Source organism: Thunnus thynnus, chromosome 6 (assembly GCF_963924715.1).
Source record: "Thunnus thynnus chromosome 6, fThuThy2.1, whole genome shotgun sequence".
Taxonomy (NCBI): Eukaryota; Metazoa; Chordata; class Actinopteri; order Scombriformes; family Scombridae; genus Thunnus; species Thunnus thynnus.
In genome coordinates this window covers 24,533,081-24,557,163 of record NC_089522.1, presented here as the reverse complement: position 1 = coordinate 24,557,163, position 24,083 = coordinate 24,533,081, and the positions used below count along the sequence as shown (strand labels likewise).

The window sequence follows — 24,083 nt, the reverse complement described above, 5'->3', positions numbered from 1 at the left end:
TCTGTCTACCAAAGTCTGATGCAAGCAAGTCTATACACACTTCAGTTCAGTCAAACGTGTGGGCAGCAAACCCATTTCTGCTAATAGCACTCAAGGATTTATTTGACCAAATAATAAATTATATGAACCTCATGATAGTGTGTTGCAATCATTCCTTTCCTGTACGGCTCCTTTTACTGGGAGGGGATGACTGTGTTGAAGCATAATTATACAATTTGGGAAGCAAATTATATATTCATACATTCATTGATTTACTTGCCAAGGGCGAAGGACTCAAGCTTATTTCAGCATACACCAGGCAGATGAACAGCACAACACATCAATCAACCTACTGCGTCAAACTAAAGGGTCAAACTAGGGTGGCATCTTTTCTTCTGATATGTATGTTGTTGTGTTCAATTTAATCCATTTTGTCGAAATTTGGGGCAAAATGTAAATGTTTGAAAAAAAAAAAATCCACATACAGGATTTTAGCTCCCAAAAAATGGATTCGACTGAAAAAGCGATTCAATAAATGAAGCCTTTTTCATCTGTTGTCCTGCATCTGGTGTGAATATAGGATGGGATGTGCACACAACACTTGTTTAACTTTTTGTGTAAAATGTAAATGTAAATTACAATGTGTGAAAAGTCTTAACACGGTAGTAAATTGAATATTTTGGGGTTTTCAACTGCTGGTTGGACAACGAGACATTTGATGACATCACTTTGGGCTATAGGAAATTGCAATGGGCAAAACGATGTTAATTACAATGACTGTAGGATTGTTTCCTCCCACATAACAGATGCACATGTTGTAATTCTGACAATAAACTGCACCAAACTCTGACAGTTTATTGTGTTTTCATCACAACTTAACATGGGAACGTCAGGCTGAAGATGATAGAAACAGGTGTTTTGAAACTGTTTAACTGACAAATAAAAACTCCTTTATACAATATGGGGAAATGTAAACCCTGACATATGTGGACAGCAGAATGAAGAGGTTGTTAATGGTGATCTGTATAGCTAATCAGACATACATCCTACAATAATGTCAAAGCAGGGAGGTAACTTGCACCCAGCTGCATGCGCTGATAATGAAATATGATCAATATAAATTCTGCATGACCGTATTGAATTTGACACAACAGCACAGAATCAAGAATACAAAAGTGAAAGAACCAGAGTTTATTTTAAAAACCATGTGAAAAGTGTCATATTGGCAGTAACCAAAGCCTTGGCAAAAAAAAAGTGCACATTGTAAATGTGAAGTTAAGTCTAAGTAAAAATGTACAGTGATGTCCAAAAGTCTTACTATACTACCAAGAAGCCGTTTAACCATTTATCAGAAACTTATTCCTCAGCTGTGAAACATGTATACATAAACATTTGTCTAAAAACAAGATCATTTTATAACAATATATTTGATATGTCTATTGTTTGCCCTAATCACAGCTTGCATTCTTTCAAGCAGTGATTTTTTTTTTTTTTTTTTGCATTATTTGAGGATTCACATTATTGTAGTTGTCTTCAGAGCATCCCAGAGAGACAGTCTTGTGATGTGACAGTATGTTTTGCCCTTTTTTTGAGATCTGGTGACTGTGGAGGAAAAGCCATGAACAGCAGCACTCCTTGCTCGTCCTCAGACCTCACACACAATCCTGGTGCTGCTTCCATCCATGTTAGGATCAATGTCCTGCTGCAAAACTCCGCCTATGCGCAACCTAAAGCTAAAAAGTCTGACAAGACTCTGCAGTATAAAGTAGCCCTTCTGTTTTGTTGATATGTAGCTGAACCTGTGTGAGTTCACATCCCCACACCTGTGTATTTCCACTACAGCTTGACTCTGATCTTACAAACTGTTGAACTGATGTCCTCACAAAAGCTTTGTGTGTGCAACTGGGAAGTTAAAACTTTGATTAATCTGTAATCCAGACATTCAGTTTCAACAGAAAAATTTTGTTTGTTTAGTCAGAACATTTACTTTGTCATTGAACACGTGGTCTGGCTATTGCTACACAACTAACTGCAGTTTGTCAGTTGTCTTTTGACTGAATGTGTTACTTTGAATCAGCATATAGATTTTTAGCCAGTGTAGTCTAGAGCTGCAACGATTAGTTGATTAATTGATTAGTCGATGGACAGAAAATGTCTTCAACTACTCTGATAATCAAAAATTCCTTTTAAATCATTTTAAAGTAAAAAAATCCAAACAATCTCCTTTCTAAGGTCCTCAAATGTGAACATTTGCGCTAATTTTCCTTATCTGGTCATCATGGTAGTAAATTGAATATTTTGGGGTTTTTCAGCTGCTGGTTGGACAACAAAACATTTGATGACATCACTTTGAGATTTAGGAAATTGCAATAGGCTTTTTTTTTTTTTTTTAATGTTTTGTGATGTTAACCATGCCAAACTATTAATCGAGAAAATAATCAGCAGATTAATCAATTATGAAAACAGTCATTAGTTGCAACCTTAGTGTAGTTTGCTTAGGTCAGATTGGTGTTATATTGGATGAAAACGACTTGGTTTGTTTGCATGTCACTGCTGCTCTAAAAATCTAAATTTAGCTGCACATCAGCACTGCGATAGTTTTCAGGCCATCTGGAAAACATTTTGTCCCTGAGGTGCTTCACTAAGCTCCTTTGACAGTTATAAACAACAGCTTATTTGTTAATGCATAGATTATATCTGCTGTTAAATTTTTTTAAAGGCCCCCAAAAAGAACTAAATAGTTTTCCAAAGTCTGAATTTGGATTGGTGCATATTTAAATTAAAAAGTAGCAAAGCAGTAGAATCATGTAGGTGAAAGCAAAGTGTTCTTGGTAGAGGGCTCGAGCTTTAAGACCTCACAGTATCTTACAATACTAAAGCTGTGTTCTGTCTGGCTGGAATTGTAATCAGTTAAAAAAAAAAGTGCAAAAAATACAATGAGCCAAACTATAACAAGTAATCCTCTAGTTTTTAAGTACTGAACCACAAATAAGTACTTTAAAAAGTAAAAAAAAAAAAATCCTATCAACTACGGTATGTCCTATACTTTAAATAAATCCAGGAATTGTTCTTGTTTGTCTTATCAAAATGTTTTTTTTTGTTTTTTTGCTAGCTCTTTCATTGGCCATTTTTGATGTGTAAACAACCAGGATACAATAAATTACTTCCTGCTTTAGTTTTTTTCTTCTAAAATATTGTCTCACAACATACCTCAGGCAGTTGAAAAAAGAAACAAACTTTAATGTCACCAAGACAGGCATGACTTATGGCTTCAAGTGCATTAATAAACAGGTTATGCGTTGGCTTTTAGTTTTCCAGTTTAGTACAGAACCTAACCTTGATAAAAAGTTGACTTTTTAAAAGTGGAAAATGCTCTGTAGAAAGACAGTCATTCTTTCTGGATTAAGGCTTTTTGAGGTTGTCATTGGCAGGTAAACCCTGAAATACTCATTATTATCACTCTGCTTATCACTCACCCTAACCTTAACTTCACAGCCATCTTATATTTTGAGGTACAGGTTTTTAGCTCAGACCTGAATTCTTCTGACTAGCTCTGCCTTTCAAAGAGCAACCACATCATTTATACTACACCCAAACAACAGCAATCAATAATATCTTCGTATTTGTCATTTTGTAGACAGTGACTTTAGAATGAGAAAGCTCCCCTTCTCCTTGGTGGGTATGTCAGGTGTGGAAAAAATCCCTTTCTGGTGACGTGCATTCTGTAAAACATAACAAAATAGAAAATATTACGAAGGATATGTTGGTTAGAGCATATTAGTAAGCCAATACTGTTAAAACAATATTTGATTACATTTTTTATGTCAATAAATTATTTATAGAATATTTTCTGATACATTCTCACTTACATTCATCCTCCTTCATCATCTTCTTAAAGCTCCTCTCCATCTTCCTCTTCCCAATGAGGTAACTCCTCTTCAGGTGCTACATCTGGCTGTTCTTCCTCCCCTTCCGATATCTCTTCCTCTACATTAAGTTTCTCCTCCTCGAGCAGTGACTCCTCCTGAACTTCCTCTCCTTCAGATGCCGCCACCTCCGCCTCATCATCTGCTGTCTGGTTCTCCTCATCAGGTATCTCCTTTTCTGTCTGTTCTGGCTCATGTTGCTCTGTCTGATCCTCTTTTACTGCCTCCACCTCCTCTGCAGGAGCAATTTCTTCTGGTGCAGCGTCCTCCTGCTCAACAGGAGCTTCTGCAGCTGCCTCCACTTCACTTGCAACTCCCTCTTCTTCTACTGGGTTGGATGCCTCTTCTTCTACAGCTGCAGGAAGTGCCTCTTCTTCAGTTGCTGCAGCTGCCTCTTCATGAGCAGCAGGAGCAGTTTCTTCATCTGTCTGCTCCACAGGCACAGCAAGAGGTTGAGTTTCGCCCACCAGCTAAGACAAGGAAAGCAATAAAATATATAAAGATCACAGATGACTGGAGTCTGGACACAAAATCATTTACAGCTCTGCTATCTGGACAACCAGGTGACTCGGTAAATGGGTTGAGAGAATTACAACATATAAAACATGATCTATACTGCATGACTGTAAGTGTAGATGTGAATCCATTAGAGAATCTATGCCAGGCAATTAGTTTCTTCAAATTAATGAGATGAAAAGCTCATTATGGTTCCCTCTGGGGCACGCAGTGAACAGAAATAGTAAAGAGATCATGTGAACTGACAGTTTGTGTGTTAAGGCATGTCCATGCCATTACAATTCAAGTTTAATCTTATCATACACTGCTAACTGTTTTGAGAATGTCATTATATCTAAATAGTCTTCTCTTTACATCTGTGACCCAAATTTAAGTAGTTATTTCAGTGAGGAGGAATCTGATTGGCTTGTGTGTTGGTTACCTGGGTAACCTGCGTCTGTATGTTCTCCAGCTGAGCCCTGAGTTCAGAGTGTAGACTCTGGGCTGCTGAGTTCTGATCCTGCAGACTCTGACGTACCGTATTGAGCTGTTCCTCCACACCGGCCTGCTGGAGCCGCTGGGACTGTTCATTCTCGAGCAACTCTCTGAAACACAGAACAAACTTAGAGTGAGAATCATTGTTTCAAAAGATGTTTTATGCAGTTAATTAACAGAATTTGTGACATGCAGTATAATATGACACATGGTTACCTATGTGCCCTATGAAGCCTAAATCTTTACTGTTAAAAAGGAACCAATAGCCTTACAATTTTCTTTGAGTCTGACATAGGCAACAATAGCCTGTGAACCACATTTCCATGATGTTTGCCTAAGCTTCAAAGAGTGCAGATTTTACATACAAAAGAAATTTTACACAGAGCATTCAGCTCCAGAAATCATCAATACAAAGGAAATGTTTATACAGATCAGGGCAATCTCACAATGTGAATATGAGGCCTACCAACACTGGCCTAGAGTAACACAGAGACGCAGACAGTGGCAGCCAGAAGGGCTTTAACAAAGTCAACATAACGTTATGGGTCAGAGGAGGTGAGCTATTTTCTCCACAGCATCACAGCTTTTTCCACAACCTACCTGACAGTAGCCATCTCCAGTGTGCTGGCCTCCAGCTGAGCCTGATAAGTGTCCAGCTGCTCCTTCAGGCTGAGCACCTCAGCGGTCTGTCCATCCAGGGTGGCACTCAGCGTGGCAACCTGCCCGACTCTCTCATCCAGCTTTGATTCTGCTTCTCCCAGGCTCCCTGTCAGAACCTCAACCTTGTGGGACAGTTCGGCACTCAGCATCACCAGGCCCTCCACCTGAAGCCTGACACCCTGAAACTCCTCATTCTTCTCCCTCAGCGTGGCCTGTAGCTGGCTCAGCTGCTCCAGAGACACTGTGGCTTGCTGCATCTCTGCCAGGCGTGCTTTCATCTCAGTGTGGAGCGACAGCACCTGAGCGGGGAGGTCAGATGTCTTGAGCTGCTCAGCTGTAGCCATGGCCATTCCCACCTGTTTCTGGGCCAGCGCATAAGACTCCTCCAGGGCATTCAGGCGAGCCTCCAGACTCTCGGAAATGTGCAGCTGCAACGAGACACACAGGAGTGATGTTGAGTCAAGCTGGCAACTTGGGAGTGACAATCATTCTCACTGGACTGGTGCTTCAATAGTTTCTTAACCACTGTCTCCAAAACAATTACAAATATTGTATTAATGAGCCCCCCTCAGATTTGGCCATATTATGTCAACCAAGTTCTGAGATGCCACTTTCATGTTCAATTCTGTCCACTCTAGTAGTCAATTCACAAAAAGGTAATTGCTCCCTCTATATCAGGATATACTACTCAGCCCTATGCCAAAGGCTGCAGGCAAGGGCTGAAGGAGTAAGCATTTTTTTAGAATCATTTTAGTAAGTTAATTCAAATTCTCATTATTTTGCAACTCATAATAAATCAAATATTATGGACTGTAGCCCCATAACTATCCATACCAAAATCTGAATCTTAACTAATCAGAAGAGGTCTGATCATGTATGGACAGCTCAGTACAACTATTTCCCTGCAACTAGAAGAGAAGTTATATGAAATAAACTAAATACTGGAATGGAGCAAAGTTGCGCAAGAAAGAAAGAAGTGATTTTTTCCCCCATTCATGTTCATCAGGAGCCAAACTCGGGCTATTAAGCCAACCAAGGCTGCGCTGGTGTAACTTTTGCAGTGCCACATTGATGAGTCATGAAAAATACATTTTAGGTGGTACCGGAAATGTTTCAGAGACAAGACTGAGCTAGCAGAGTTGCTCCCATACAGAGTTTTTGCTACACTGACCTCCCTGAACCTCATTTGAAAGGTAGAGTTGCAGGAGGGAGAAAAGGAGCGAGGAGCGGATTTGTTTTGGTGAAGTGCTTCAAAAACATCTTGCTCATCTCCCTACAGTTGCCTGCAGCAACTTCAAAATAGTTGGAATACCAGGAACTTCTCAGGTAGAGTGACGCAACAGCCATTAGCTTCAGTTTACGGTGACATAACAGGGTCAGTTCATTCATGCAGATACATAAAACTAGAAATGTAACTATAATAGGGCTGCAACTAAATTATTTTCATTATCAATTAATTGTTTTAATCATCTATAAAGTATCAGAACATAGTGAAAAATCACTGATGATCACCTAATCAATTGTTCGACTAATTGTTTCAGCTCTAAATTATTTCTTAAGGCAGTACTATTAATAGGGAAGATGCCCACACTGATATTTATTTACACATATTTACAGTGTCATGAAATCCAGAAGAAACAAGACAATAATCAATCTGTATTTCCCTACAATCTTCCAGGCTGTAAACAGCCTCTGAGCTGGTGTTCAGTATCCAAAGACTAAATTTAGCCCTGGCACACTACTGTCTTGTTTATTATTATTTTGGGCAGCATCCTCTGGCAGCATGTTCTTCATTGGTATTATAATACAGTTACTTTCCACACAGTGAGAGCTTTGACAGTGAACTTTGACAGTGAATAGACTTTCTGTATTTGAGTCACTAATAAAAGTCCCTGTCCCTGCATTTGTAGGTCAAGAGTAATCCTCATTACAAACGTCAGCAGCAGTGTGGATGTTGGAAATAGCAACGTTTTGTAGCCACTCACACCAGCAGGGGTCTTTGAAATCTGATAAGAGGCCTGCTCTTCTTTCCTTATTTGCAACTAGCAGCATGTGGTGAGGCCTTTACCTGTTTTTTTTTAGTGTTTGTGAAAATAATGGCCCATGAAAATAAGATTCATAGTGTATTCATAATATGATACAGGTCATTAGATGAGGCACACTGTGCTGCTGATGCCTGCAAACTCAGGTGACAAACCACATTTATTTATTTATTTATTTAAGTCCTTACCTTTCCACTTGACTGTCGCATTTCTTCGTGGGAGGACTGTAATTTCACTATCTTCATCTGCATGCCCATGAGATTGTCAGTTAAGTAGGTTAAAGTTTGGTGCTGTTGGAAACAGAACCATGCGCCTGTGGCACCGCCAATTACAATCATCAGAAATAAAACGAAGAGAAGAGCGTAATTATTACTCCCTCCAGAGCGAACTTCTGACTCCATAACTTCATTTTTGAAAAAGTTATCTTCATGTTTGTGGTTGCCTTTCCCTCTCCGATGTTTGGCAGTCATTTTCCCCTCAAAGGACACAATGTTCTAGCGAGGCAGAGAAGGTGATATTCAAGGAAACGGTGGGTCAAAAACAGCCTTGGCCGAGGTGTTAGCGGGGATTTACTTCAGATGGCTCCTTTAAGTGGCGCTGCGTAAATTGGCCTAGTTTAAATCACCGCACAATAAAGTACCGAGAGGCTGCAGCGAGTTCGTGATGAGGAGGTTGAGCTGGAGATGAGAAAGGGAGGCGTGGACCGTAGGTAGCGTGCTCGTCCATTCAGGAAGAGCAAGGAGGAGTGGGGGCGCCCGGCTGCCACCGGGAGTGGCTGAGCCTCCGCCACCATGTGCGCTGCTGTCATCTAATGAAAAGACTACACGTCCGGCAGTCTGCTACTGTGCGCTATTTTTTACTGCAGCTGAGGCCAGAGCTGATGCATGTGGCCTGTAGCAGTTGCACTCTTCTGTCCTAAGCTAGTCTGGGTTATAATAATCACTGAGCTATAAGAATAAAGTTTAAATGATACATTTGTTGTGATCCTGTCAATTAATTATCTTAACCTTTTCATGCAGTAGCACAGTGTCCTTTTAAAATGTGGCTATGAGACATTCACATTCAGCGGCATGCACAGACCAGAGAAGACACATTTCTATTTAAGGTCACCTTCATTTTCTTAATTGTCAACATCTTCTTGGCCTTAGCTGCTTTCTTATATTATTCTTATCTGATATTATTATAAATTTCTATCTCTTGCTAATCTTCATGATGTCTAATTAACTATTTTTTCTTTTTTATATGAATATTATCAATTGGCGCAGCAATACTCAGTTTATTTTATGTGTCTCTTGTTTTACCCTATTTTGTTTTAGTGTGTAATTTAATTTTAATGTTTAATTTGTTTCCTTTTCAAAGTATCCAATAAAGTCAATTAATCAATCAATCAATTTCCCAATTCACATCTGTTCCACTTCTGTTTTTATGATGTTTGCATATGTGCAAATTAAACTAAACTAGATTAAAAACACCCCAAACTGCACCATATTGCTAAAATTGGACTGTAAATTACTTTATTGATCACTTGGGGCACGGTATTTTAAGGCCCCTACACACCATTGGTCCACCCACACAGATGTTTCCAATTATGTTACCTAATTAGCACTCTTCTCAGAAACTGTGTGGGCATGTACAAACTTGATTGATATTTCCTTCACCCCTCTGTTGCAATGAGGAACCACTGAACACAGTGCAAACCAACGTTACATGGTGAAATTCTCCTGGAAACTGCAAAAATTGCAACAAGGAAAAATGTACTGTAGGGGTGGGACAGGAAGTTTAGTCTTTTTTAGCTGTTGATAAATGTCTGTGGAGGAGAAAAGCATTGCTACTGTATAGTTTCACTAATAAAACACACTACAATGATTATTTCCTCACACAGTGCATCAGTGTTAAGTTGAACAAAGGTGAAATCTGAACAGAGCCAGCTGGAGAAATAGAAAACACATGCCTCGTGTCTTCCAGGCTTCAATAATGGGAGTCTTTGATAGCCCATAGACGTTGGTGTCACACAATTCCCAGCATAGCTCTACCCATTTTCTAATCAGCTGTGTTAATTAAAAGCACCTGTGTGGGTGTGCGGGGCCTTTAAATATATGCCTTCAAATATTAGACCATCAAAAACAATCACACACTTAATTTATAGTCCCTGAAATTATTATGTCAAGGACGTCATAGGCAACTAACAGCTTTTAGTATTTCATAAGGTTATCTTAATTACTTTTAACAATAGCATCTTCTTATAATTTATCTATAATTTTGTCACCCTGTTTTTCCATACTGCGATTTTGCTATCTGGTCTATTCTGTACACACAACATCTATTGCATGTCTGTGTGTCCTGGAAGAGGGATCCCTCCTCTGTTGCTCAGCCTGAGGTTTCTTCCATTTTTTCCCCTTTAAATGTTTTTTGGGGGGAATTTGTCCTTATTCAAATCATCTAACAAAATAGGATGTTCTATGCTGTACAGATTGTAAAGCCCCCTGAGGCATGTTTGTGATTTGTGATGTTGTGTTATACAGATCAAATTGACTTGACTTGACAGCCGTTTTGACAGCATACATCATGACAGAAGAAAGCATCTGTTATATTTTTTCTTTGTTCCGTTTTGTCAAAATGTCAAAACATTTGCTTTAGTGTTTCTTAGCAAAATGCATATCAATATGCAAAATGCTTTACAGTATTTTTTCACATGAAACATTTGACTGATGCACAATATATTAATATAAGCTTTTTTTCATAGAACACTGGAGAAGCAGGTGAAAATAATAAAATGAATGATGACTGATTCGGTTTCAGGCTCCTTATTGAGACACTTAAACAGAACAGAGCCATCATTAATGTTATTAGTAACACCTGCGTGTCCTATTAAGTCAAAATGTCTACTGTGAAAAACATCTATTCTGCTGTAATATTTGTATTGTAACCCTCATAGGAATATTGTGTATTATTTATCTGAGAAGATTCATCACTTAAAGTAGAATCTGATGACTGTAAATCAGCTGGATGGAAAAAAAACAGACAGTCACAGTATCATTAGTGTTATGTAGCTGCTGTAAAATAAATATAGTTACACAAGCTGCTGTGCCACTGTATCAGAGATCATCTGGAAAAAGATTATGGCAGATCACATCCATCTCCACGTTCTGCATGAATTTTCTGATTTGAATCACTTGGCTAAAAACTCAGTCAGTGGAATGCTTATGAAACCAGGAGAACAATGTTTCATTTGAGGAATCATTTTATTTTAATTTCAGTAGCATCCAAATAAACACAATGTTCCATTTTTATTTTTTCGTAATGCAACTGGGGCATTAAATCCAAGCAGCACAACCACTTCAATTCAAAAATCATGTATTAGATATCTAAACTTAAAAATAAATGCTGCTCATACAGTTTTGTGTTGTCCGTACAGTTTCTTCACTCTGTATGGGAGATTAAAAAAAAAGATTTAGCATCATTTAGTATCTTTTTTCCCCACATGTCCTTTTAGTTAAAGTGCAGGTGTGCTTCCCTCTCACCTCTGACATTGAGTACGGTGGAGCATTCAGCCCGTCCCAGGGCGTTCTCTGCAGTGATGGTATACTCTCCCATGTCTTTTGGGCCCACGCGGATGATTAACATGGAGCAAACTCCGCAGGTGTTGGAGATGTAATAGTTGGCATCAGTGTTTATGCTGATGTGATTTCGATACCATGTGATACGAGGTGTGGGATCTCCTTTCACTGCACAGCTCATGTAGCATTCATAGCCTTTAGGTGCGGTGTGAAACTTCAAAGGTACAATGAAGGTTGGAGCACATCGCAAATCACAGTCCTTTGTGGTTGGTAAGCTCACCACAAACTTTTCTGCAAGGGAAGAGAGATCCAGTGAGATCTATTATCTGGAGAATCTATTATAGCTTTGTTTGACACGCACTCGATACACAAACACAACCTTTCTTTCTCTCCGTCCCCCAGGTTGGTGACTCAGAGGGTGCGGATTTGCCCATGTCATTTTTGGCATAGACACGGAAATGATATTCCCTCCCATGCATGATATTGCAGACTGTGAACTTGTTATTGAAGAGTCTGTCAGCCACTGTAGCCCATGTGCGTTTAGTAGAGTCTAGTTTGGACACTGTGTAGTGGAGGCGGTCATCACGCTTCTCATCAGGAGAAGGTGCCCAGACCAGTGTCACTGTTCCAGGCACGTTTTCTTCCAGTTCTACTGGTCCAGGAGGCTTTGGATCATCTGTAACGACAGGAAATTTTACTGGCATCAGTTCCATTAACAGATGAATGTGAAATTGATTTTTTGATTTTTTTTTTTTTTTTTACCTGTGACCCTGACTTCTGTACTGAATGTCTCCTGTCCTGCCAGATTTTTCACCAAAATTGTGTAGATGCCTGAATCAGAGCGCTCAGAGGAGGGGATCAACAACTGTGACGAGCCATCAGAGTTACTGATTGTTACTCGCTTTGTCACTGGCACGTTGTCCTTTAGCCACATAATATCTGGCCGTGGTAAGGCCTGGAAAAAAAGAGCATTAGAAATATCTTAATATAGTGTCTGTTGGGTTTTCACTCTTGTTTAATTTTGTATATGAACAAAAGCATTTGCCTCTGTATGTTACCAATAATAAAGCTGAAGTATAAATCTCACCTCAAAGTTTATTGTGATCCTGACAGAGTTTCCTGCCCTCACCACTATGAAACTCTTCATCCTGTGGTTTGTGAACTTTGGCCTCACTAAAATGAAGAACACATTTTTTAGAGTACAAAATGAGCGGTCAGTGATTTAGTTATATTTTAACCTCAAAATCATGCAGTTCTTAAAAATATTAATGCATAGCTGCAACTAACCAGCAACATAGTGTTTCTGTTTTTTTTTAAAAGAGCTGACCTACCAGGAGAGGGCATTGCAATGACATAGTTGGCCAACTCCTCGGGAGCGCTCTCTCCTCCATCATTAGTCGCAATCACTCTCACCCAGTACATGTCCATGGACTTAAGGCCTTTAACGCTGAAGGAAGTCATGATGATGGGGATGCTATTACAGCGAGACCATTCAATGCACTCTGCTTGACGTATCTCAACAAAATATCCTTTAGCTTCATCCTGTATGCCGGGTTTATCCTCAGGTTTAGTCCAGGTCAGGACCAAATGGGTGTAAGAAGTTTCTGTCAGCTTCAGGCCTGTAACTTTACCAGGAGGCTCTGGGGAAAACAGGAAGAATGTCACAAAATGTAAACTAATGCAATATCAAGTACTGAATAGTTATACAGTATACAATCTATATCATGGAAATTAAAAACATTATAAATAATCATATTCACTAAATCGAATGTAAAACATTATTCAATTAACCTTGTAACTTTTCATCATTTTTATGACATATTGTCCATATTGTTGTGTGCATTAAAAAGAATTGCAACACTTACTCTTAGGATCTCGTGCAAAAACAAACTCAGAAGGGTTGCTACATTCACCAGCTCCTGAGACGTTTATGGCAGTAACTCTGAATTCATATTCCAGACCTGCCACAACATCCTTCACTGCATATTTCTTCTCTGGAAGTAGTTTTAGAGAAACAACAACATATCACTATTATGGTCTACAATGGCATCAGTTTTAACTAGAGTGAAATAAAATAAACTAAAAAGCATCACCTTTTATTGGCTCATCCAAAGCATTGACAACAGTCCAGAGATTACTTCCCTTCTTGCGCTTCTCCAAAATATAGCCCAGGATACGTGAACCTCCTTTGTTACTTGGTGAATCCCAGGAAAGGTTTATGCAGTCGTCATAGGCGCTGACCACCTTTGGAGGTGATGGAGAGCCAGGAAAGGCTGAAACATGCAGGAAAAAAACCCCCAAAAAACATCACTAGTAAAGGTTGTAGTCAGACAGATTTAACTTTTCTTGTGTATATTGAGACTGTATTTACATTTAAAAAGCAGCAATATTCTGGTCATGTTACAGATGAAGCAAACATATGCTTTGCCATCAGGGATTTAAATTATAAAGGTAAATCCTTTGCTTTTAGAAAAGTGCAGTATACATACAGTATAAACTTTATTATCCCTATTCTTATTATTATTTACATCAGCCCTGAAATAATTAAGTCTCTTAACTGATTAGTCAAGTGACAGAAAATGAATCAACAGCAGCTATTTAATTAAGTTACTTGTTAAGCAAAAATGCCAAACATGTTCTGCTTCTCAGGTTTCTCTTATATCACTGTGAGTTGAATATTTTTTGATTTTGGGATGACAGAACAAGCTATTTGACTATTTACGGTGCTCAGTCCATTAGTCATAGGTAGATAAAGAGACAGATAGATTTATTGAATGAATGATACAACAGTATTAACTTATGTCTCATTCCTCACAAGCTCAGTCATACAGAGTGCAGTAGAGTATGGACCAACAGTATTCAGGGAAGAGAATAATAAAAAAACATTTCACACAGGAGAAGGCATTATGACATTGAATCAGCTGATTATCAAATAGGTCTTTTTCACAGGTGTTAGCTGTTGTTGGGTCCATTTAGCTGCTTTGGTTTCACGGCCCTCGCTGGGACACTTGAATAGGAGCCATAATTGATGTTTTAGTAACACCTGTGCCTTTCCTACAGGCCAAATTTCTGCAATGACAAATTTAGATTCAGTCGTGTCAAACCATGTGAAAGACATATGTTCACAAGTTTATAGTCTATTGATATTTGATGCTGATATTTTGTTTGCTTGCTGCAGACCCTTAATTGGCATCTGCCGCACCTGCCTTTTTAGCTAATTGAGTACAACCGCCCATCTGAGTGTAACCGCACAGTACTGGTCCATTTTTGAGCCACCCAGAGCGAGGACTTGGGAAACCAGTTAAAAATTTTCTTTACTGAGCAGCAGACGGGTAATTTTCGTTATGAGTCAGTATGACAGTCTTTAAGTAGTTCTTCTTACACATCCATGGGGCATTTCCGGGTCTGAAACAAGGAACGTTTTAGTTTTTACCTTTTTATTTCTCTTTAGACATCCATGCGCGAAACATGGGACATGTGGAGTCCCCTCGAAACGGAAGTCCACACACCAATGGATGTAGTCACGGTGGTATGTCCATTCATTTTTACAGTCAAGTGTTTGCTTAGCTAAGTTCGCCTAGTAGCAAACTTTCCTTAATTAGCTAATATCCGCTAAGTTAGTACAAAACGGTTTTTAAATGAGAGGCACAAACTTAGTAGTTCCACCCATTTCCTTACTGCGCAGTTCTCTTAGTTTGTCTTCATCTTGTTAGCTTGGGTTTTATGTTAGAGTCTGTGTTTAATTATTTTATTTGTAAGTGACCATGTAAGTTACAGTGTTAAACATAAACGTTACCATTTGATGTACTGTACCAGAGTTAGTTTATAGCTAATTTTCATTTGCAGTCCCTTCGGCAGGTCACAATTAAAACATATAACAGCACAATAACAAACGGTACACACAGTATATTGTTTGTTTAAGCAAGTCATAACTATTGAAAATAGCATGCAAATGTTTACCAGCAATGTTAGTGTCTGTAAATAAATGTTTACATGAAACTAGTATGCTATCTTAAATTTTAGATATTAGCATGTTGATATTTGGTTGCATGCTAGAATATTAGTCCATTTACTACACTACTAACTACACCTGATAACAAAAGTAAGCACATTGGGTTGATAGGGACAGCTGAGGCAACTCGGTTAACTTGCTAACATTAGCAGTTATGCCAGCCACATAATTACACTAAATACCACATAAGTTACTGTAGAAAGATATATATGTAGTTAATGCATCTAATGCTCCAGACTCCATCAGTTAGTGTGAATTATTTGCTCTTAGTTGATCCCCTTTTGTTTACTAATCCAATAGTGTAATTGGAAAAAAATTATAACTTAAGATATTTTCAACACCAGACTTTCATTTCTATTTGAGGGGAGACCCAAACTTCTGTTAGAATATCTGCAGACCGGCTGGTATTGGATAACTGATGGGTTGTGTGGTTTCGCCAACAGTGATGGAGCTTTCTACTATCCAAGCTTAATTACTGTTTTCTAACAGCAACAGCTTGTGGAGAAAAGCTGGATCAGGACCTTGGAGAGGACTGTTCCCAGACTTGTCAGGGACTACTTTCAACTCTGGCCAACGCTTCTGTTGAGTCTTGTCGACTGGTGAGACTGATAGCCTTGATGGAGAACTTATACTTACAACACACCACAACACTCCACCAAAGAAGACTGCCCTATGTACTTCTTTTTCAAGCAGACCTTCAAACAGTAAGTGCAAGTAATTGTTTTTTGCCTTCTGCTTTTGTTGTGTCGGCCGCTGTGCCATGCTGGGCCTGTGCTTGTTGTGACCTTTTAAAATTGTATCTTCTCTCCTGACTTTTTATTGTGCCATCACTGTTGGCTTTTGTGCCATAAATGCGATTTTCTGTCTGAAGGATTCATAGATTTAAACACATATTGAACACAGTGGATTTTGAGATCTGGAAAGGAAAATAAGATCATTGCTGCCTGTTGACTGTAATTTTATATCAGATTGCTTGAAGTTTTGATTTGCAAGATTTTATAACCAGTACCAAGGACAACAGCATTGCTTTACTTAGGTTACCTTAGGTTATAGTTACAGGTTCTATGGACATCAGAGTTTGGTGCAGGTAAATTTTAGATTTAGGCTATGTGTTTCTTAAAAAATCTACTCTAAAAGGGCTTTTTAATCATGTTTTATCATGGGATATTCTGGCTGTCCTTACAGCCTCTGTTTGCCATTACTACAAGTTATTAATATAGATTAAACAGTAAATGGGTGCTCTGGTTTCTCACACAGGCCACAGACATGAACGCTATGTGAATTGAAAACTCAAACTTTATTACCCGTGGGTGTTAATTTGTCTGCTTACTGTGTGTGTGGTGGGCCTGTGATTTACTTACCATGTGATTTATTCGCCCCCTGGACTCCGGATATAATAATGGGCATAGATAATGGTTGGACAGCACAGAGTGCCAGCAGAAGATAACATCACAAATAGGCTTTGGAGTATAATTTGTTACAGTAAAAGCAGTGAGGTGTAGTAATAAAAAGTGAAAGCTCATTAGGTATAGTTTATCCTCTATTACATCCCTGTCTTTAGTGTTAGTGGGTGGGACAATTTGACATCACAGATATCACACTGGCTCCAGTATATCTCACCAAGCGTGCCAGCTTGCATGTCGTCAGTCTCCGTCGCTTCACTTATACCCTCTGCAGTCACTGCACGAATACGGTAACAGTATTTTCGGCCACGGTCCACGTCTGTATCACGATAGCTGGGCACACCTGGGATTTCCCCTATTTTCTTCCAGGTGTTTCGTCCAACCTGCTGCCGCTCCATTATGTAGTTAATCACTGGTGAGCCACCATTGTCCTTTGGAGGCCTCCACCTAAATTCAATACTTGTAGCTGAGCTCTCTGTTACCTCTGCAGGACCCAGGGGTGGGGTGGGTTTGTCTGAAACGCAAATGTAGTTATTTGAAATTTCTTATGTGTGAGTGAGCTGATACTTATTACTGGGGAAGTCATATTTTTTTATTTAGAGGTGGTAAAATTTGACAGTTGTAATGTTGACAGCAATGGCTGATGCAGCAGAAGATAAAGTAGCCTATATTTTTTCAACGTATGTATTTTCAGACCACATCTTTACAGGTCATGTCATCACAACCTGGGTTTATACTTAAAGTAGAACAAAAACAACATTTTCCAGTTAGTAATATGATAGTTTTGGAGTTGAGGGTTGCACATTTGGAAAATAAGTACCTGAATCTGTCCAGGCACAGATGGGCTTAGGGAAATGTGACACCCTTTTCACCTTACAGAGAAAAGAGTGGCCTCATTTGTACCGTCATGTGGATGAGCTATGAAGCTTTTAAGCACACTACTGTTTGCTGTTCTTAAGATCTTGCAAGAGCAAAGTACTTCTTACTAGACAACTTCCTGCACAAATCACATCCTTTGGCATCTATAAAGATAAGGATTTTCTTAAAAGAGTTGGACATTGAGGTAATAATTTCCTTTAAATTGGACATTTTTATTGTTGTGGTTTATGGGTTTTTGTTTTTGCAGCTGTGGAAAAAAAAATTCTGTGGGTGAGAATTTCTGTTCTGTTTAATTCCTTTGTTGTCCTTCATTCACTCACCGAGCACAATCAGCTGTGAAATTGCCTCAATGAAGCCATGTTCGTTCTTGAGCTTGATCTTGATCTCTCCTGTGTCCTTTCTCTGGCATCTGCTCAGCAACAAGCGGCTGTGACTTGCAGATTTCTCTATCTTTGTATTGTTGTCATCTTGGAGCTCTTCTCCCTCTCTGTACCACTTAATCTTTACGGGTTCGTGGCCAACAAAATGCAGTTTAAAGATGGCATTGTGCCCCACTTTTACTGTCACAGGCTTGCTGTAAGCACTGAGGTCTTCAGGGTCAAACCTTGGGGGATCTAAAAAAAAAAAAAAAAAAGGACCAGTTTGGGTCATTTCAATGCTTATATGCTGTTCAGCTGGGATTGGATTTAATGTTAACATTAATATATTTACACCTGTAGCTGTAAATATAATACCAAACAGCATTATTGTTATTATGAAGAATTCTCAAACCTTTGACGTTGATCATCGCCTCCGTTTTACGACCGTCTGCCTCAAAACGGTATTTGCCAGAGTGCTCTTCCTTGCACGTGATTATGACTAATTTATGGATAGTGCCATCTTTAGTGACTGTGAAATTGTCATCTGGGGATATCTGATAGGAAAGGAGGCAGACAGATGAAAATAAATCAATTGAGCAACAACAATTGCAAGTTAAGTCATTATCATTGTCAGCAAAACTGCATGGCCCCCTAAAGGGCTTAGTGTCCAGCTGTGTTGTGTCCCACATAGGCCTAGAGTATCTAAACATCTGTCACATGTCTGAGGTACATCACAGATTAAGACATAATGTATGAACAGTGAATAGTGAATAACAGATTCCCCATCAGTGGGGTGATGATAAACTTTTGTTTTTTTGGGGGGGACGGGGGCATTTGACTTATACTGTAGTGGCCTGAATATAAGGCAACCCTGATTATAAGAAAACCCCCCTCAAAACTTGTTTTTGGAAAAAATACTTTTTGAAGATACATCACAGCGCAGTCACATCCGCACACACTCCTGTCATACTCTTGAAAGGGGTCAAAATGATTTTCTTCAGCAGTTAGCATTTTTCAGACTGTCTATCTTTGAACTCCCCATCATCTGTGACAGTGGTAATTGGCAGCTTGACAGATTTAGTCTGTGGTGCGTTCCTGCAGTAAAGACATCAGAAAAAGCTTTGGACTTGGGCTCAAATCGCAGGAGGATGTTTGTTAAAGGCGAAATGTGTGTCAAAATACCATTTCAAATTAAATATTGTCGTGCTGCAGAGATATCCTGGCCTACACGTCATATTCTACAGATCTTTGTTTGGTACAGATCTCCAGAGCACACTATAATCATTTTAATGTTTTACAATTAAAATGAGAATAATGATGTAAAAATAATAATTCCCTCTCATATCGCAAATCATATCACAATTGTAATGTCAGTCAAAATAATAGCTATTAGGTTGTATTTCAGAATCTTTCAGCTCTACTTTGGACTCGTTTGCACTCGTCATGTATTTATTTTCTCCGCAGCAGAAAAATCACGTAACATGAAACTCCTGCAGAAACTACTGCAGGTTAAACTACGAAACACTTTTAAGGCTGACCGACTCCAACAGACTCACTATTAACAGACTTTAAAACACTTGCTAGCAATATTAAGGCTACAAACAATTCATAATGCAACACTCTGTAGGAGTTGATTTTACACTGGCGCTCTGTTCAAAGAGAATATCTGATGTTGTGAACACGTAAATTCTAGTCCTTAAATAAATATAAGATGAAACGTAATTTCCAGGATAAAATATCATCTCATATTCAGACCGGTAAAGTATTTCTGATAGTGTGCAGTAAAGGGATGGACAGGAAATGTGAGGAGAGAGAGAGAGAGAGATGACATGCAGCAAAGGTCCCTGACTGACTGAATTGAGGATGTTGAAGTTACATGGTACGTGTCCTAGCCACCATGACTCTCATCTCGTGCATTATCTTGATGGACACCAACACAGGACTCAAGAAAATGAGGAATTTGACCTTTAGACCTAACCTTTTTGCCGTCTCTGAACCAGGCTCCCTCACAGTCTTCACTGCTGACCTTGCATGTGAACTCAGCAGCCTCACCGATGATAGCATTTACATCAGAAAGTCCACAGATGAACTGAACCCCTGGATCTAACATACACAACAGTGAGCAGTTAGGCAGTATAACTGATTATTTTGATATGCATCCAAAACTAAACCCGTTAGTCACGTTCACACTGAGGAGGAATAGCAGAAAATTTAATTTTGTTGTTACCAGTTATTTCATGATGACTCATAATTCTTGTTTTGTTTTTTTCCCCATTTGACTTTTTCAGATAGTTTTCAGTCTCTGCTGGAAGGTTTTTCATCACTTTGCTCCTTCCATGTGATATATTTTCCCTTCCTGTGCTATGAATATTTATACCTTCAGTGTTTTCTTTTTTTATTCGATGTGGGTCAATATTTTTGTTAACAGATAACAAAAGAGAAGCACATGTTGATGACAAAACAATCTAGTTTTACAGTGTAGTTCTACTTCTGGAGAGGCTCTCTGCTGTGGCAAAACAGCATATCAACACTGAATACAGAGCAAGGGTTATTAACTACAAAATAATACAGTTAGCACTTCCAGAGTAATTGATTTGCAGTGGAGGCAATATTTTTTCTGACTTCTCACTAAATGGAATGATGATTTAATTGTTGTAATGCTAGAAACTTGATATTTTGAATTTTCATGATAACAATGTTGAACAGTCTTTCATAATTGTGGACAGTATACAAATTGTCCAAGTAAAATTAAGGTTAAATATGCTTTATACAGCAAATTTGTATAAAGTACCATACAGTTATGGTACTGTATGTTATGGTGAAGTAATGATTATTACTCAGCTCTGTGAATTCATGTGTTTTGCCAATCTGGGTGGTGGTTGGAACTCAAGAGTCACTCCTTTTCACTATATATACACAAATGTGTGAGCGATATTCTTGCACTGCAGAGCCTGACTGTCATAAGGAACACTAGAAAGCTGAGGTTGACAAAACACACTATGGTACAATAAATAAAGGATCAGAATTTCCTATTAAAATATGCACAGAGCAGCTGGGGACATCTCTAGTACAAAGATTAGTCAGTTAATTGATTGTTTGATTACTGTATCAACAGACAATTAATTCCTAAACAGTTCAGTTTAGATAAATCCAACTTACCAATCACCAAATCTTCTATCAGCGGACCTTGCCTTTTATGCTTTGAATGTGTGGCAGAGCCAGTTGCATCTTCAGTCTCGTTAGACTCGGTGGGTTCTTTAGGACATGTGCTTTCACCTTTTTAAAATCAAAATATTCAAGTGTTTCAGAGAGCAAAAGATAATCCTGCCATTGCACGCAAAGTTCTTTCTATGGTCATCAATCCAAACAAGACCACCATGCAATAATGTACCACTCATGGTCTCTTACCATTGACTTCATCCAATGTTTTTTGACCTTCCTTTGACTTATTCGAATGCATGACCTGATCAGTAGAGTCCTCGTTGTCATCACTGTCACTTGCTGCTTCATTTGGATCTGTTAGAACCACATAATTCAGGTAGTAAACACTCAACTTTACATATTCAATATGAATAGTATTGCACTGCAGTTTTTTTTAAGACAAAGCAAGCAGCAAGATGTCTCGCACAACTTAAGACACAATCTCAAACAAATAAATCTTAAAACAAATAATTTCAACTACACAAATGTAAACGATGTTCCAGGTACACACTGTGCAGCCTTGATAATTTACTTTGTTTGGGTCTGTAACATAGCCTCAAATTTAGAATTATTCATTTATACATTAGTATCAATGTACAACTTGAGCTCTACAATCAAGATAGTGATTTATGTTGGAAAAAAACAGACAATTCATCATCATTTTACATTGCACAGAAATGGAATTATACACAGCAGTAAAGACTGTTTCTTCTGTCAGCACTATACAGTATATCTGATACAGGGATGACTAATCTTGAAGGTCAACTGTAGTACATTTTCTCTTTGCAGTCAATGTTTCCTGTTATTTCTTACCAGATGTGTGTTGTTTCTGTTGGACCTTCCTTGTGTGCTTTGAGCGTCTGACAGACCCGGTAGAGTTTTCATTTCCACCTGAATCTGTCAATTCATTTTGACTTGTAGCAAATGTTTGAATCTGGTTTAACTCTGTGTCATCACATCTGCCGCTGGACTCTGCACAGATACAACAGAAAATCAAAATAGACTATGTAGCAAATACTTATGGATGTTAAATGAGTCAAAAACACACTTAGAAAGGTGGTGTCAATCATTAAGAAATGGACCATTCACATAAATATGGATATTAAGAGGTGCAAAGTTCTCTACATGTTGTGTCTTACCAATTTCTCCATGATCTGTCTCTTGACAATACTTTATGAATCTTGAATTATTGGATGATCCAGTGAAGTCCTCATTATCTTCTCCTCCTTCATCAGCATCTGTAGTATGTCAGTTATAATAAAATAATTCATGAGTGATCTTCAACACTGAAATTCGCTAGCAGATTAGTTTTCATTGATTATCTAATCGTTGCAACTCTAGTATCCACCTGTATGGTGGAGTGTGATGAAACACTAAAAACGGTGTGTTTACTGTAGTTGGAGACCCTCTATACTTTTATTGAGGTATCTTGACCAGGTTTATAGGGCCGCATGGGCTGGGCTGCAACTATTTTCATTATTGATTAATCTGTCTGATTAATTTCTTGAGTTATTGATGAATTATTTACTCTATAGATGCCCATTGCAGTTTTCTAAAGCTTAAGGTGACCTTCAAATCGCTTGTATGGTCAGACCAACAGTCGAAAAACACAAAGATATTCAGTTTACTATCACATAAGACTAAAAAATGCAGCAAATGCTCACAGTTGAGAATCCTGAACAAGAGAGAGATTGGAGTGCTTGAAAAATGACTTAAACAACTGCAATTATTTCATCAAAATAGTTTTGATTATTTTTCTGTCAGTTGACCAATAAATGAATCGACCAATCATTTCAGCTGTAGTCAGATTTCAGCCTTTAAAGTTATCACAACTAAGAATGACATGAAAAAAAAATTGATAATGTTGATGTAAACTGTAAATTGTGTAAATTGATGTGCTAGTCTTTTTAAAAAAGTTCTTCAATCAACAGAAATGTAATCCAAACAGGGTTAGATGTTGAATTGGGTGGTGAGCAGCTGATCTTTTGTAACATAGTGCAAAATTTGTATGTACATCTATTTCAATGCAACCTGAACACAACTTATCTTTCGTGAACTTTTTTATGCAATGCATTGTTAGGCATGGGTCGACTTTACCTGTTACCTTGTCAAAATCCTCTTGACCAGATTTGGTGCGTTTCTTGTTCTTCGGATCATAAGTTACACCCCCTGAAACATCAGATTTCAATACTGTGCCATCTGCTCTTGAGTTTTTCATCTTAGCTTTCTCTTTGCTCCCTTTTGGTTCAGACCGGGCACTGGCTTTTGCAGCATCAGACTTGTCTTTTAGTGCTCCACTGTTTTTACCCGCTGCAGTGACAGCAATTATTTCACTGTCTCTTCCACAAGTGGTTAATGGCTTTTCTTCTGTCAGTTGTTCTGCTCCATGTTTTGCTTTTATGGCTGCTAAAATCTTCTCCATCTCCTCTCGGTTTTTTATTTGTTGCTGCTTGGCCACTTTCTCAAGGTCCGTCCCTGCTCCATCACCCAAGGTCGTTTTACGAGTTCTCTTCTTATCAGCAGATGTGAGGTCACTGTCAACTGACAGGGTATCATACATGACACATGACTCTCATTTATTTATAATCATAGCAATATTGATTATTAGTGCATTTGACTGTAACATTTACATGTAGCACTTTACCTTCCACAACCAGCCAGGCATTGCAGGACGTGATGCCAGCCACAGCTGAATAGATGCCTTTGTCTTGCAGCTTGCAGTCCTTGATCAGCAGCCTATGGATCATTTTGTGGTCTGACACAGTTATGCTGTATTTTTCTCCGTCCTCCAGGACTTTTCCCTTGCCCATCCATGTGATTCTGGGCAGTGGGTGTGTCAGGACACATTCAAAGAGGGCATCCTCTCTTTCTTGGGCTTGAACCTCCTGAATTTTGATAACAAAGTCCACATTGGAAACTGTATGGAGAAAAAAATAAAAAATTAAGCAACACATAGAAGTAAAGGAACCTGGCCATCTATTCAGTTACCACAATGAAAAGGAAAGATTTATAGACCCTTCCAGTGTGTGTGTGTGTGTGTGTGTGTGTGTGTGTGTGTGTGTGTGTGTGTTTTCT

General features: G+C 38.7%; 2 protein-coding genes and 1 long non-coding RNA gene across 5 annotated transcripts in view; all 3 read right to left on the bottom strand.

Moving 5' to 3' along the window:
* Positions 1-1,155: 1,155 nt before the first annotated feature.
* Positions 1,156-8,644, bottom strand: LOC137184805 (uncharacterized). Of its 3 annotated transcripts, none has more exons than XM_067592827.1 (5): positions 7,786-8,644; positions 5,496-5,983; positions 4,843-5,005; positions 3,837-4,375; positions 1,156-3,686 (listed from the first exon to the last, which is right to left on the bottom strand). In XM_067592827.1, the coding sequence occupies exons 1-4, from the start codon at positions 8,065-8,067 to the stop codon at positions 3,872-3,874; spliced, it is 1,437 nt and encodes a 478-aa protein (XP_067448928.1). In that variant the 5' UTR covers positions 8,068-8,644; the 3' UTR covers positions 1,156-3,686; positions 3,837-3,871. The 3 variants fall into 3 exon arrangements, with proteins under 3 accessions (XP_067448928.1, XP_067448927.1, XP_067448931.1); XM_067592826.1 differs by having other exon boundaries at positions 1,156-3,701; positions 3,849-4,375; XM_067592830.1 differs by having other exon boundaries at positions 1,156-3,701; positions 3,849-4,375; positions 4,939-5,005; positions 7,786-8,523.
* Positions 8,645-10,846: 2,202 nt separating this feature from the next.
* Positions 10,847-24,083, bottom strand: part of LOC137185275 (immunoglobulin-like and fibronectin type III domain-containing protein 1) — a 37,286-nt gene continuing 24,049 nt past the window's right edge. Inside the window, exons 10-23 of the mRNA XM_067593622.1 lie at positions 23,653-23,984; positions 23,106-23,549; positions 19,786-19,946; positions 18,220-18,361; positions 17,769-18,062; positions 16,787-17,083; positions 13,248-13,427; positions 13,020-13,148; positions 12,486-12,794; positions 12,242-12,327; positions 11,917-12,109; positions 11,534-11,830; positions 11,119-11,445; positions 10,847-11,022 (exon numbers count right to left, since the gene is read on the bottom strand). Coding sequence (XP_067449723.1) covers positions 11,018-11,022; positions 11,119-11,445; positions 11,534-11,830; positions 11,917-12,109; positions 12,242-12,327; positions 12,486-12,794; positions 13,020-13,148; positions 13,248-13,427; positions 16,787-17,083; positions 17,769-18,062; positions 18,220-18,361; positions 19,786-19,946; positions 23,106-23,549; positions 23,653-23,984 — 3,196 coding nt within the window. The 3' untranslated portion in view covers positions 10,847-11,017. The remainder of the gene's footprint in view (positions 11,023-11,118; positions 11,446-11,533; positions 11,831-11,916; positions 12,110-12,241; positions 12,328-12,485; positions 12,795-13,019; positions 13,149-13,247; positions 13,428-16,786; positions 17,084-17,768; positions 18,063-18,219; positions 18,362-19,785; positions 19,947-23,105; positions 23,550-23,652; positions 23,985-24,083) is intronic.
* On the bottom strand, positions 20,845-22,331 carry LOC137184804 (uncharacterized). The gene is made up of 3 exons (XR_010928721.1): positions 22,148-22,331; positions 21,822-21,980; positions 20,845-21,323 (listed from the first exon to the last, which is right to left on the bottom strand). It is a non-coding gene; the product is annotated as an uncharacterized lncRNA (long non-coding RNA).

Bases quoted from the DNA above. Each gene is read 5' to 3' on its own strand.
- LOC137184805 (XM_067592827.1), bottom strand. From the start codon at position 8,067: ATGACTGCCAAACATCGGAGAGGGAAAGGCAACCACAAACATGAAGAT. The intron at 5,984-7,785 runs GTAAGGACTTAA...GTCTCGTTGCAG, and splicing joins TGCGACAGTCAAGTGGAAAG to CTGCACATTTCCGAGAGTCT. The intron at 4,376-4,842 runs GTAACCAACACA...TCCTTGTCTTAG, and splicing joins TACAGACGCAGGTTACCCAG to CTGGTGGGCGAAACTCAACC.